Source organism: Salmo trutta, chromosome 35 (genome assembly GCF_901001165.1).
Source record: "Salmo trutta chromosome 35, fSalTru1.1, whole genome shotgun sequence".
Lineage (NCBI taxonomy): Eukaryota > Metazoa > Chordata > Actinopteri > Salmoniformes > Salmonidae > Salmo > Salmo trutta.
Genome location: NC_042991.1, coordinates 22296854 through 22311974, shown reverse-complemented (window position 1 = coordinate 22311974; position 15121 = coordinate 22296854). Strand labels below are relative to the sequence as shown.

The 15121-nt window shown below is 43.2% G+C and overlaps 1 protein-coding gene across 2 annotated transcripts; it reads left to right on the top strand.

Moving 5' to 3' along the window:
* Window positions 1-456: 456 nt before the first annotated feature.
* LOC115174870 (transmembrane protein 200A-like) lies at window positions 457-11595 on the top strand. 2 transcript variants are annotated; one of them, XM_029733844.1, is made up of 2 exons: window positions 457-869; window positions 8581-11595. In XM_029733844.1, the coding sequence occupies exon 2, from the start codon at window positions 8601-8603 to the stop codon at window positions 10098-10100; it is 1500 nt and encodes a 499-aa protein (XP_029589704.1). In that variant the 5' UTR covers window positions 457-869; window positions 8581-8600; the 3' UTR covers window positions 10101-11595. The 2 variants fall into 2 exon arrangements, with proteins under 2 accessions (XP_029589704.1, XP_029589703.1); XM_029733843.1 differs by lacking the exon at window positions 457-869 and adding an exon at window positions 887-1340.
* The last annotated feature ends 3526 nt before the right edge of the window (window positions 11596-15121 follow it).

Here is a 15121-nt window from a genome sequence, read left to right as displayed (position 1 = left end):
CCAGCCCCTCGTCAACCCTTCTCAACCCCTCAACCCCAAAGGCTGAAGTGGAACCTAACAATACAAGAAGTTGGGTTAGTCCCATTTCAAATTAGAAAATATGCCTGTTTTTTTTGACAGTATCACAGTAGAGGAATGTAATATAGAAACCCAGCCACCTAAGCCCTATAGCCCCTCAAGCCCCCTGTCAAAATGTTGTTTTTTGGTATCACATTGAGCCAGATATGCATTGCATAAACACAGGAAATGACAGAGATTAAAACATCTGCAACTTTCAATACTGATCTTTGTTTTTTTAACCCTATAATTGCTCCTGCTAAAATAAACTACAGTTGGTTGTTTACTCCAAGGGTGCTTACACATCACAGCATGTAGGCAGTATGAACAGGGATTGTGTTTCCTCTTTATTCAGTGGGAGGTATATTATCATACAGTATCTCATTATATATAGGCCTAATGATTGTGTTCATAAATGCCCATCCTCATAGGACTTGGTTTAACTCAACCTGTCTTTGCATTGGAAGCATTGGACACTACTATGGTAATATTCTATTCAGATGCATTGACTTCTCCAAGCATAAATTATTTAAATATGATTTATTTTGTTTATTTTTTTGTCGTCTCACTGTGCGTCACTTATAGTGAAGCATCACCTGGGAGTACAAAGCTTGCCTAGTCTACCATCCCCAGTAATGCATTATTCCGAGTTGAAGGGACCATCTCTATCTTGAAGATGCTGCAGAATAGGTTTATCTACAAGCTACCATTCGATGGAGGAATAGAAAGTGGACATGATAATACATCTTGGTTCTACTCCAAAAGGATTATGAAGTGGACAGTGCTTTTCCCCCAGATGTGAAGACTTTTAAGTATGCATGTTCTTCATAAGAAATGTAAAAACATGTTTCTGTGCAGATTTTCTGCCAAAGCCAACTCGAAAGTTAGTAGGCTAAACTGAAAACATATTTGATTATATTCTGGACATGAAACTGAAGTTTATGAGCCGACTGTATGTGGATCACCGGGCATCAGTGACAACAAGTTGAGACGGTTAAAAGCAAAACAATAGTCATTCTCCGCGCGTCAGGCAGCTTGGAGCAGTTTATACAGTCGTGTGGCCAACAGTCCGGGTGCGCGTTTAGGAAATGGAGCGAAATAACGAATTCTTGTTTCTTTGGAAGTGTATTATTTTTCGTGTCGGCATCCGATTATAAATGTAATGGGAATACAAACAGACATAGCAAGTCAAACATGAGTGTTGAGAAACATGGCTTATGTTATATTTTCCTATGCGTAATGGACAAATAACATTAGCTACAGAGAAGCACCCTCGTTTACAGGTAAGTAACATTATTTTTTAGGAATAATGAATTGGCCTAGATGGCCTCTTCTCCAATAAAGTAAAGATGATATGCTTGGTTCTATTTCAACCTTCATTTAAACCAACAGATGCTTTTCTCAATCGAATCCATAGACTGGATAGAATCATGGAGCAATTGCGCTCGTATCAAATATAATTTATATCTTCTCATCACTTTGATTTCTCAACTTTAATCTTCTATCATACAACTGGCGAATTCAAAATTCCTTCTCATCGTTTTACCACAGCCTATTATTCATAGCTGTTTTAAACCATTTACTATTTATGCCCTATTCGAGCTATAGGCGTTTTTTTTATGAAAATGGGAAGATATCTGCAAATATTACATTGGTCTGGTGTTTTGAGATTTTACATATATCGCAGCATATCCTGCACGCGAACATGTAGTTATGATTGATAATATTATTGTGTATTGAATTACTGTCCAAATTATTCCTTTTCCTGGAACCAGCGATCCCATAACAGCGCCCACCCACGCACACACTCGCGTCTGTCTAGAAGTTACTGACACATTTGACTATCATCATCGTGGAGTTTTCTTGGCAACATACCTCTCTCTATACAACAGGATTTGTAATACATAACATGTTTCTTACCACAATAAGTGTAATGGTAGTTTACATAGGAAGTAGGCTGCAGTGTAACCGTTGTTACATACTTAGGATATATCTGCTCTCTCTCGCTCTCTCCTCACTCTTAGAACAACCAAGTGTCACAAGATTCCATGGTATCCACTATTCACACATTATGCACTGTGTCTGGAACAACCCCTCCCCCGACCACACCAATAATGACCTGACCATGGTCCTCCTCCTTGTCTCATCTGCCATGGCTGCAGTCAAAAAATCCTTTGCCAAAATAGCAAGGGCATTTCTGATAATATGTTAATTTTGGTTATCTCAGGTTTGACACATTATTTCAATCTGGGAAGACAACGTTTTGTTCTCATCACTGAACATAAATGTATATTCACTGACAGCACAAGTCTGTTTTTCATCTATTCAGTCTTATCTTTCACTGGTCCCTAAGTCTTTTTATGTCCACTGATGTTAATCATTATGATAGCCTCACAGGGCATCATATTCTTATTTCATTTCCTGTTTGTGTTTTTCGAAAACAGAGCAAAACCATGGCATTCAAGAAATGTTCTATGTTCTAAACACATTGTTAAATATAAGAAAATAAAGTTGATAGGAACTGCACTCTCTTCTTTATTGCTACCATCCACCCCCTGCTCATCCTGGTATTTAATAGAGAACTTTAGATAAGCCAACAGCAAAAGGTTACACCGCCCACACCTGCTCATAGACCTAATGCTGGGGGTGGGTACTGGGTACTGGGTATGGGGCTGCAGTCAGAGAAGCAGGTCATACAACTGTCATGCATTCGCCCAGGAGTCTCCTCTCCGTCTGCAAGGGAATAATACCTTTTTCTAGATCCGAATATTATGACATCTAGTATTTTCACCATGCAATCATGTGCATTGACCTTAAGCTAATAAGGCAGTGCCTTGAGGTATGTACTTGGATATACAGTGCTGCTTGAAAGTATGTGAACCCTACAGGGCTGGTCATTATTTTGCTATAAAATATTAAAATAAACATAGAATCCTTATCTAATTCCCAATTTGTAATAAAGACATTCCAAGTAAATGACAGAAACAAAAATATACATTTTCATTGTTTATTTAACAAAAGTGGTTTATTTAACAGAAACTCAGATTTGATGTGTGCAAAAATGTGAACCACTTCAGTCAATAGCTTGTGGCACCTCCACTAGCAGCGATAACTTAGAGTAAACGTCTCCTATAGCCAGTAATCAGTCTCTGACATCTGTTTTGAGGGATTTTTGCCCACTCCTCCTTATAGAACTCAGCCAATTGAGTGAGGTTTGAGGGGTGTCTGGCATGAACTGCCCGCTTCAGGTCCTGCGACACCATCTCAATTGGTTTTAGGTCAGGACTTTAACTTTGCAAACCCAAAACACAAATCTTCTTTCTCCTGAGCCATTCTTTGGTAGATTTGCTTGAATGCTTTGGGTCGTTGTCTTGTTGGAAGTCCCATTTCCGGCCCAGCTTTAGCTCCTTGACTGATGGCCTAACGTTCTGTTCAAGAATCTCCTGGTATACCTCAGAATTCATGGTTCCCTTAATGATGTGGAGTTGTCCAGGTCCAGAGGAGGAAAAGCAGCTCCAGATCTCGACATTCCCACCACCATGCTTGACTGTTGCGATAAGGTTATTTTGGTGGTAGGCAGTGTTGTGTTTTCGCCAAACATAGTGGTGTTGATTGACTAAAAAGGTCCATTTTGGACTCATCGGTCCAGAGAATGGACTTCCAGAAATCTTCAAATTTGTCCAGGTGGTCTTTGGCAAAGTTAAGACGGGCAGTTTGGTTATTTTTGACAGCAGTGAGGGTTGCGAGGGTTGAGGGTTGCTAGGCTTCTTCCTAGCAACCTTCTGTTCTTCTTATTGTTGTTGAAGCATGCTCAGTTACCTGAGATGCAGCAAGGGAGGTCTGCAAATCTCCAGATCTTATTTTTGGGTTGGCTCTTACCTGATTTATTATTGTTCTCGGGTATACTTTGGAAGAGCGTCCACTTCTAGGCCGAGTTGCTGTCATGTTAAATGCTCTCCATTTGTAAATTATTTGCCTCACAGTGGACTGATGGAGCTCAATCTTTTTGAGATTATTTTATAGCCTTTCCCAGACTGATGTGTTCTCACTACCCTCATCCTGATATCTAATTTCCTCTCCACATGGTGTGCTTTGCATTCACCTGGATGGGTAACACCAAACTGACCAGGTGTCTTATCTCTATTTATCAGAGTCCCATCCAAACTCTTTCCTAACGATCTCTCCTTTGATTGGTTCATTTGGTACACAATTATTTAACCACCTGATTCCACTTACCTACTTGATTTAACCAATGGAACTTGGGGTTCACTTATTTTTACACCTGCACTAATTCCTTTTTAATGTTGTTTTCCTACTACACACATGATTTCCTCTACACCAACATAAAGAATTGGTAAATATTAACCTGTTATGTCAGATCAAAAAGACTGGTTCTGATTAAATGAAGATTTCATGGTTAAACAAAAAAATCTGTAATCGAATAAGGGGTTCACATACTTTCAAGCAACACTGTATCTTCAATGCCTATAGAAAGGCTCCACCTCCTTTTTTTCACATTTTGCAGCCTTAAAATTGAATCTAAAAAGGGATTGAATTTGATTTTTCCCCCTACAGATCTACACAACCTACTCCACATTTTAAAGTGAAAGAAAGTTATAGAACATTTTCCAAACACAAAAAAACAGAAAGAATATCATAGATGGATAAGTCTCCACCCCCCTTAATTAACACTTGGTGGAAGCAAATTTGGCAGCCATTTAAGCTGTGAATCATTTTCATTAAGATTCTTCCAACTTTGCACAACTCTTAGGCAATTTTATATCCATAGTTTTAGTCAAAATTGCTTAGGTTCAGTGAAAGTTGTTGGGGATCATTGATGGATAGTTATATTTAAACCTCTTTTTTTAAGCAGATTTTCTGATGTGTCTAGATGGGTGTACCTAATAAACTGTTCGGTGAAGTATGTTGCCCTAAGAGTCGTGCAGAGTTAGAGTTTTTATGAAAATGCTGTCTCTAATGGCTGCCAAGGGTCCTTCAACCAAGTATTAACTCAGGCAGGTGGAGACTTTATGATTATGATATTTAATCAATTATGATATTTCAGTTATTTATTCACTTTGAACATGTGTAGATTGTGTAGATCTGTAGGAAAAACATCTAATTTAATTGCTTTTTAGATAAAAAAAAATGTAAGGCAGCAAAATGTGAAAAGAAATCAAGGGGGTGTAGACTTTCTATAGGCACTGTAATGCTATCCCTTTAGAGTGTTACATCTGCCCCTGCCACACCCTCTACTTCTCATCTTATGTCTCCCTAACCTGCCGCCACTCCCCCAGTGCTCTCTCCCTCTCTCTCTGTGTGTGGGTGTATCTGATTGTGTGAGTGGAGAGGTGTGCTGGAGTCAGAGCCGATCCCCACCAGCTGCAACCTGTTCCATAATCAAGACCTCTACAAATACTCAGCCCTGCCACTTCCAGAGTGTACCCTCTGCTCAGTCAGTCTGAAATTCAAGCCATTTGTTCCTGCATAGCTCTTGTTATCATCTGGTGCCGGTTTTCCCTAGCCTGACGCTGCTTTTCTCTCCGCTACAGTTCTGTCCGCTCTGACTATGGTCCCTGTCGCCAGTCCCTTGTCTCATCAGTCTTGCGTCCCTGCCCTGGATCCCCGCTCTACTGCTTCCTTGGATTCCGCTCCGGACCTGCTTACCCTGCCCCTACTCCCCTCAGTTCCTGGTTCCCTGCGACCTGCCCGAGCTCCCCCTGGCCTGCACCCCATCTCACCCCTGCTTTTCATTAAATACCTTGGTTACTTTATCCGTCTCCTTGTCTGAGTCTGCACTTGGGTTCACCTGCTCATCCCTGCATAACATAGAGCTATAGTTTGGTTCTGGGACATACTCTCTCCGTGTTGTGAGTATGGTGTGTAAACATGACAACTTGTCCACACTGCAGTACATCCTGTTAGTGCTGACAGAGATTGTTAATGATTCACTCCACACACCTGTTGGTAAAGCACCATGTTACTACACCTCTCCTGACTTCAGCCTGATTGTTGGAACTTTTAAGGTGTTTTATTGGATACCATGTTATTTATTTTTGCTCTTTTGCACCCCAGTATCTCTACTTGCACATCTATCACTCCAGTGTTAATGCTAAAATAATTATTTCACCACTATGCCCTATTTATTGCCTTACCTACCTAATCTTACTAGATTTGCACACACTGTATATAGATTTGTGTATTGTGTTATTGACTGTATGTTTGCTTATCCCATGTAACTGTCGCTTTGCTTTATCTTGGCCAGGTTGCAGTTGTAAATGAGAACTTGTCAACTGTCCTACCTGGTTAACTAAAGGTGAAATAAAATATGAGACTACCCTTCTGAAAAATATAACATATTTCTCTTAAGGTATGGTGCTCCATTGGCAAATGTTGAAATATGGAAGTCAGACCACCCATGAATGTACTGCTGAATACTGACCAGTGCTGCTTGTGCATGCTGAGGGTGGATTTTTACTGTAAAATAGTTAAAGACCACTTCTGAATCATCTCCATTAAGACTGTCATAATCAATTCTACAGTCTTTAATTGAAGATCTCTGCAAAAGGACTAAGTAACAGCATCTTAGTTTTAAAACCCCTTTTATTATGAAATTAGATGATCATCCTGAGATAACAAATAAATGTCCTCTCTCAACTGCATTTATTTTCAGCAAACTTAACATTTGTAAATATTTGGATGAACATAAGAATCAACAGAGACACAAGCTGAACAAGTTCCACAGACATGTGACTAACAGAAATGGAATAATGTGTCCCTGAACAAAGGGGGGGAGGGGTCAAAATCAAAAGTAACAGTCAGTATCTGGTGTGGCCACTAGCTGCATTAGGTACTGCAGTGCATCTCCTCCTCATGGACTGCACCATATTTGCCAGTTCTTGCTGTGAGCTGTTACCCCACTCTTCCACCAAGGCACCTGCAAGTTCCAGGACATTTCTGGGGGGAATGGCTCTAGCCCTCACCCTGCAATCCAACAGGTCCCAGACGTGCTCAATGGGATTGAGATCTGGGCTCTTCGCTGGCCATGGCAGAACACTGACATTCCTGTCTTGCAGGAAATCACGCACAGAACGAGCAGTATGGCTGGCGGCATTGTCATGCTGGAGGGTCATGTCAGGATGAGCCTGCAGGAAGGGTACCACATGAGGGAGGAAGATGTCTTCCCTGTAACGTATAGCATTGAGATTGCCTGCAATGACAAGCTCAGTCTGATGATGCTGTGACACACGGCCCCAGATCATGATGGAACCTCCACCTCCAAATAGATCCCGCTCCAGAGTACAGGCCTCGTAACTTCATTCGAATCCGACCATCACCCCTGTTGAGACAACACCACGACACGGCAGTGAAGAGCACTTTTTGCCAGTCCTGTCTGGTCCAGCAACGGTGGGTTTGTGCCCATAGGCAACGTTGTTGCCGGTGATGTCTGGTGAGAACCTGACTTACAACAGGCCTACAAGCCCTCAGTCCAGCCTCTCTCAGCCTATTGCAGACAGTCTGAGCACTGATGGAGGGATTGTGCGTTCCTGGTGTAACTCGGGCAGTTGTTGCCATCCTGTACCTGTCCTGCAGGTGTGATGTTCAGATGTACCGATCCTGTGCAGGTGTTACACATGGTCTGCAACAGAGGACGATCAGCTGTCCGTCCTGTAGCGCTGTCTTAGGCCTCTCAGTACAGACATTGCAATTTATTGCCCTGGCCACATCTGTAGTCCTCATGCCTCCTTGCAGCCTGCCTAAGGCACATTCACGCAGATGAGCAGGGACCCTGGACATCTTTCTTTTGATGTTTTTTCAGAGTCAGTAGAAAGGCCTCTTTAGTGTCCTACATTTTCATAACTGTGACCTTAATTGCCTACCGCCTCTAAGCTGTTAGTGTCTTAACGACCGTTCCATAGGTGCATGTTCATTAATTGTTTATGGTTAATTGAACAAGCATGGTAAACGGTGTTTAAACCCTTAACAGTGAAGTTATTTGGGTTTTTACAAATTATCTTTGAAAGACTGGGTCCTGAAAAAGGGACGGTTCTTTTTTTGCTGAGTTTAGATGGCATAAATGGGACTGAGTGTGTGTGTAAGTGAGAGCAGAGTGACAGAGACCCACACAGCTGGAACAGAAAAGGCAGTGCTGTATTACAGTTAACTTTGGAGTCTTCTGCTCACAAACAATGCATTTAGCCATTTCTATCATCATTTGGTTTCCAAAAATACCCACCTTCGTTTTTAGAGAGGAAAAACACCAGATTGCCAAATTAATTGTTTCCTATGAGCTGTGACTAGAACAAATATTAGAACATAATTGTCATCAGTCGTAATTACCAAAGCAAGCATGAGAGCAGTTAACTGCAGATGCTGTTCCCAGCTTGATGGAGCCACCCCAAGGTCAATGGTGCTCTGCTTCCCACTGTGGGATTACCAGGAAGACAGTGCCAGCAATCAGAGAACAGACATCCATAAACATACCAGATGCCTCTCACTCCCCCTCTCTGTTTGTCTTTACAGGGCCATAGACGGCTGTAGTGATGATTTCAGCTGGGGGAGTGATCACAGGCCATCTTGCTGCACTGAAGAGGCAGGACTCTGCCCGCTCCCAGCACCACCTGCCCATCCAGTCCCCAGGCCCAGGAGAGATCCAGGAGAAGAGGAAGGCCAGGCGTAAAACCCGGGCCGACGTGGTGGTGGTCAGGGGAAAAATCCGCCTCTACTCTGCCTCTGGGCTCTTCCTCATCCTGGGTGTGTTGATCCTGATGGTGGGTGTTGCCATGGCCGTGCTGGGCTACTGGCCACACACAGATCCCCTTGTAACAGCCAACACCAAGCTATCCACCAATGACACCAGGGTGACCCAGGAGCAGGGCGGTAAGCTGATCCAGTTTTTTGAGCAGCACCTGCACTCTGAGAAGATGAAGATGCTGGGGCCGTTCACCATGGGTATTGGTATCTTCATCTTCATCTGTGCTAATGCCATCCTGCATGAAAACAGGGACCGGGAGACCAAGGTGATCCACATGAGAGACATGTACTCCACCGTCATCGACATCCACAGCCTGCGGATCAAAGAGCACAAGTACATGAACGGGGCCTACTCAGGCCCATATGGGGAGCATGAGGTCAGGACCTATGAGAACCAGTGTGCCTCCAAGCTAGCTGCTAACACCCTGCTCGGGTTCCCCGGTGTGGGGAACGACGTGAGGGTGTCACGCAGGACCAGCTCTACGGAGAACGAGGAGGGTCTTCTCAACGAGGCCAAAGGGGGGCATGGCCTCCTTCCTTCATTCTGCAGAGAGCGCTCTGGCTCCATCTTTGGCTTGCAGCATGAAGGCAGTCGCCATGAGAAGAGCAACTTCCCCAAGAGATGCCAGACCAGGTCCATCGTCTCGTCCTCCATCAGCGCTTTTACCCTGCCTGTCATTAAGCTCAACAACTGTGTGATCGATGAGCCTGACATGGACAACATTACAGAGGACTTGGAGCACATGAGGGTTAGGTCCAGACCCGCCTCTATGCAGTCCCTTTCCCTGGCTGTGCCTGTCCCGGCGGACATCGCCAAAGCTTACAAACCCCCTGGTGTCATGCTCCTCAGGAGCAACTCGGCCACAGAGTCCCACACTGTGTCCTCTCGTAGCTCTCTGTCCCCAGGTTCTGCCAGTGGGAGCTACCTGTCCCCCGGGGCGGCCCGGAAGGACTTTGGCTCCAACAACTCCCTCCACATGCTGTCTTCTCACTCCAAGTCTCTGGACCTGGATCGAAGGCCCACTACCCTGACAGTGAAGCCAGAGCAGAGGAAACATCCCAGCTGGCCCCGACTGGACCGCAGCAACAGTAAAGGCTACATGAAGCTGGAGAACAAGGAGGATCCTATGGACAGACTGCAGCTGCCCCAGGTAGCAGTCAAACGGGATTACACCAAGAAAGAGAAACTGCTCATGATCTCCAGGTCTCACAATAACCTCAGCTTTGAACATGATGAGCAGTTCATGAGCAACACTATGAAACGAGGGAGCTCGGAGACCAGGTTTTAAACTCTTACAAAGCCTGGTCCCAGATGTTTGTATTGTCTTGCAAAAATGACCATACAGATGTAGGATCTTAATTTGAGCCAGTTAGCTACAGCAGGAAATATTCTTGCAGTACCAGGAAATGTGCATTATAATTAATGGCCATTTTTTTTGTAGGGGTTGATACATTTTTCAGTAGGGCAAATCAAATCTGACATTTTAAAGTGGACATTGGTAACTTTAGAAGCCTTTTTAAACCTTGAATATACTACAAGTTTGTATTTCCTGCTAGGCAGAAAAATTCTCAGCAACAAATGATTGATCAAATTAAGATTCGACATCTGTAGGAGTTGGCAAGACAGCACAAACCGATCTGAGACCAGACTGTAAATGGTCCACTACTTGGACCTAACTCTAACAATGGTGTTTCTTTGTGTGACATGATCCTTCTGCAATACAAATCACAATTCAAGCTGTTCACTGTCAGTGTTGAATAGTTAATTGTAAGTGTGATTACATGTTGTTTTGGGATGACGCGCTCAGGTAGTCCGTCTGTTTGCAATGAGTCTAAAGAAAGAGGGGCTGTGTCACACACGGTGAGATTATTGCAGATCAAATCAATTTGTACAAAATGTTGAAATTAGGTTCAAGGTGAACTTGGTACAGAAATCAATACGACTAAAATGTGGTTTATTTTTCTCGTCTTTGCATTGTTGCAACAGGCAGTTTTGTTTGTTTAAACTGGTCAGTGTACGAACCAGAGTTGGCTAGATATTTTGCTATGGAGCTTTTAATAATGTAATGTTCTCTACAAATACTATTTAAATAAAAGAGTTAACCTGTAAATGTAGTTTACCCATTTCTCAGAATAAAATTAAGCTTTTCAGTGAGTAACATTTGTCTTTTATGATAGCCTATACTTTTTCTCGCCAGCCTTATGAAAATCCGCTATGTATTCACAGAAAAGTATGTCACCTGGCCTTAGTACATGCATTTTAAACACAAACATAATTGCACAAAGTCTGTGTCGAACAGTACAGAGTATCTCAGTTCCTGTCTGTTATTCTGATGTTCATTTCGTCCACTGAATTCTCAAGGTGAATGAACCGAGACATTCTTCAAAAATGTTCCTTCTCAACCCACAAACTTTGAGTCTGTTGAGAAGGGAAACTGTCCTCCCTTTATCAAGGAAGTAAATAGCATTCCCATATTGAACAATAGGAACTCTGGGAGTACCAAGTTGGGAGCTGCCAGAATAGAGAGGAGACTCATAAGAGGGTTCAATCTGGAGGGGGAGTCAACCAAGACATATGTGACTTCCAGGAAGCATGATATTTAAACAAGGATTGCATATTGTCAACATGAACAGCAGAAACTGTGCTATATGAATGGTCAGGATCTGATAAATATTTTTACGTTCTCAATTCGCTGAAATGAATTAAGACTAGCTGTTGCCATTGGCATCAGATACCAGAGATCCTAATCAAATGAATATACAAATATATACTGCTCAAAAAAATTAAGGGAACACTAAAATAACACATCCTAGATCTGAATGAATTAAATAATCTTATGAAATACTTTTTTCTTTACATAGTTGAATGTGCTGACAACAAAATCACACAAAAATAATCAATGGAAATCCAATTTATCAACCCATGGAGGTCTGGATTTGGAGTCACATTCAAAATTAAAGTGGAAAACCACACTACAGGCTGATCCAACTTTGATGTAATGTCCTTAAAACAAGTCAAAATGAGGCTCAGTAGTGTGTGTGGCCTCCACGTGCCTGTATGACCTCCCTACAACGCCTGGGCATGCTCCTGATGAGGTGGCGATGGTCTCCTGAGGGATCTCCTCCCAGACCTGGACTAAAGCATCCGCCAACTCCTGGACAGTCTGTGGTGCAACGTGGCGTTGGTGGATGGAGCGAGACATGATGTCCCAGATGTGCTCAATTGGATTCAGGTCTGGGGAACGGGCGGGCCAGTCCATAGCATCAATGCCTTCCTCTTGCAGGAACTGCTGACACACTCCAGCCACATGAGGTCTAGCATTGTCTTGCATTAGGAGGAACCCAGGGCCAACTGCACCAGCATATGGTCTCACAAGGTGTCTGAGGATCTCATCTCGGTACCTAATGGCAGTCAGGCTACCTCTGGCGAGCACATGGAGGGCTGTGCAGCCCCCCAAAGAAATGCCACCCCACACCATGACTGACCCACCGCCAAACCGGTCATGCTGGAGGATGTTGCAGGCAGCAGAACGTTCTCCACGGCGTCTCCAGAATCTGTCACGTCTGTTACGTACTCAGTGTGAACCTGCTTTCATCTGTGCCTCCATGCTCTGGACACTACGCTGACAGACACAGCAAACCTTCTTGCCACAGCTCGCATTGATGTGCCATCCTGGATGAGCTGCACTACCTGAGCCACTTGTGTGGGTTGTAGACTCCGTCTCATGCTACCACTAGAGTGAAAGCACCGCCAGCATTCAAAAGTGACCAAAACATCAGCCAGGAAGCATAGGAACTGAGAAGTGGTCTGTGGTCCACCTGCAGAACCACTCCTTTATTGGGAGTGTCTTGCACAACAGCATGTGAAATTTATTGTCTATCAGTGTTGCTTCCTAAGTGGACAGTTTGATTTCACAGAAGTGTGATTGACTTGGAGTTACATTGTGTTGTTTAAGTGTTCCCTTAATTTTTTTGAGCAGTGTATATTATTTTATATCATTTGGAAAGACATTGGATTTCATTTGATCATTTTCTTTTATGAGAATTTATTTTGTTCAAGTTACTGCCCTTTTTGTGTATCTATAAAAGGTAGTCCTGTTTAAAAAAAAAAGTCAAATTAGTCTCTCATAGTCTTCAACAATACAGCCTCTGCCTTGCCGATTTGGTCCGTCATTGTTATGCTCTCTGAGCCTGGGTAGGTTATTCATAAAGTTTCATCTTCCCACAAACCACTTACAAACAAGGTAGTATCGTATGGATGAAGCACTGACTAATCAATCCTCTGATATTCTTAAGTAGTAAATATTCATACTTGCAAAGTAATAAAGAGTACCATTTGTTTTGATTTAGACTATTTTTATAGAAGTTCCTTGCCTACAGTATATAGGCTACAGTCCACACAGCTCCGGCTCTGATCCTCATCCTAAACAGAAAAAAAATACAGATAAAGTTGGAGATAGTTTTGGATTTGACAAGGAAGATAAAGTTTGACTGAGGCCATCTTTGGAGTTAGTATAAAAGCAAAAAACATTGCGGCTTAAACAACAAAACAAACCAAAATGTATTTGTCACATTCGTCGTAAACAACAGTTTACTTATGGGCCCTTCCCAACAATGCCCCCCAAAAAATGTATTGTAGTAAAAATAAAAAAATAATAACGAATAAATAGAAAAATAACACAAGGAACAAATCAAATCACATTTTATTTGTCACATGCGCCGAATACAACAGGTGTAGACTTTACAGTGAAATGCTTACGTACAAGCCCTTAACCAACAATGCAGTTTTAAGAAAAATAAATAAAAGTAACAAATAATTAAAGAGCAGCAGTAAAATAACAATAGCGAGGCTATATACAGGGGGTACAGGTACAGAGTCAATGTGCGTGGGCACCAGTTAGTCATGGTAATTGAGGTAATATATATACATGTAGGTAGAGTTATTAAAGTGACTTATGCATAGATAATAACAGAGTTGCAGCAGTGAAAGGGGGGGGCAATGCAAATAGTCTGGGGTGCCATTTGATTAGATGTTCAGTAGTCTTATGGCTTGGGGGTAGAAACTGTTTAGAAGCCTCTTGGACCTAGACCTGATGCTCCGGTGTCACTTGCCATGTGGTAGCAGAGAAAACAGTCTATGACTAGGGTGGCTGGAGTCTTTGACAATTTTTAGGGCCTTCCTCTGACACCACCTAGTATAGAGCTCCTGGATGGCAGAAAGCTTGGCCACGGTGATGTACTGGGCCGTGCGCACAACCCTCTGTAGTGCCTTGCGGTCGGAGGCCGAGCTGTTACCATACCAGGCGGTGATGCAACCACTCAGGATGCTCTCAAGTAATGATAACTTGGCTATATAAAGCTGAAATATCACATTTACAATATCACTTTTATTCAGTACTTTGTTGATGCACCTTTGTCAGCAATTACAGCCTCAAGTCTTCTTGGGTATGAATCTACAAGCTTGGCAAACCTGTATTTGGGGAGTTTCTCCCATTCTTCTCTGCAGACCCTGAGAATCTCTGTCAGGTTCGATGGGGAGCGTCGCTGCACAACTATTTTCAGGTCTCTACAGAGATGTTCGATCGGGTTCAAGTCTGGCCTCCGGCTGGGCCACTCAAGGACATTCAGAGACTTGCCCCGAAGCCACTCCTGTGTTGTCTTGGCTATGTGGTTAGGGTCGTTGTCCTGTTGGAAGGTGAACCTTCGCCCCAGTCTGAGGTCCTGAGCACTCTGGAATAGATTTTCCTCAAGGATCTCTCTGTACTTTGCTCTGTTCATTCTTCCCTTGATCCTGACTAGTCTCCCAGACCCTGAAAAATATCCCCACAGCATGATGCTGCCACTACCATGCTTCACCGTAGGGATGGTATTGGCCAGGTGATGAGCGGTGCCTGGTTTCCCCAAGACGTGACACTTGGCATTCAGGCCATAGAGTTCAATCTTGGTTTCATCAGACCAGAGAATCTTGTTTCTCCATGGTCTGAGAGTCCTTCAGGGGTCTGAGAGTCCTTTACATTTACATTTAAGTCATTTAGCAGACGCTCTTATCCAGAGCGACTTACAAATTGGTGCATTCACCTTATGATATCCAGTGGAACAACCACTTTACAATAGTGCATCTAAATCTTTTAAGGGGGGGGGGGGGGTTAGAAGGATTACTTTATCCTATCCCAGGTATTCCTTAAAGAGGTGGGGTTTCAGGTGTCTACGGAAGGTGGTGATTGACTCCGCTGTCCTGGCGTCGTGAGGGAGCTTGTTCCACCATTGGGGTGCCAGAGCAGCGAACAGTTTTGACTGGGCTGAGCGGGAA

Excerpts from the sequence above, each read along its gene's own strand:
- LOC115174870 (XM_029733844.1), top strand. The coding sequence starts at position 8,601 with ATGATTTCAGCTGGGGGAGTGATCACAGGCCATCTTGCTGCACTGAAG.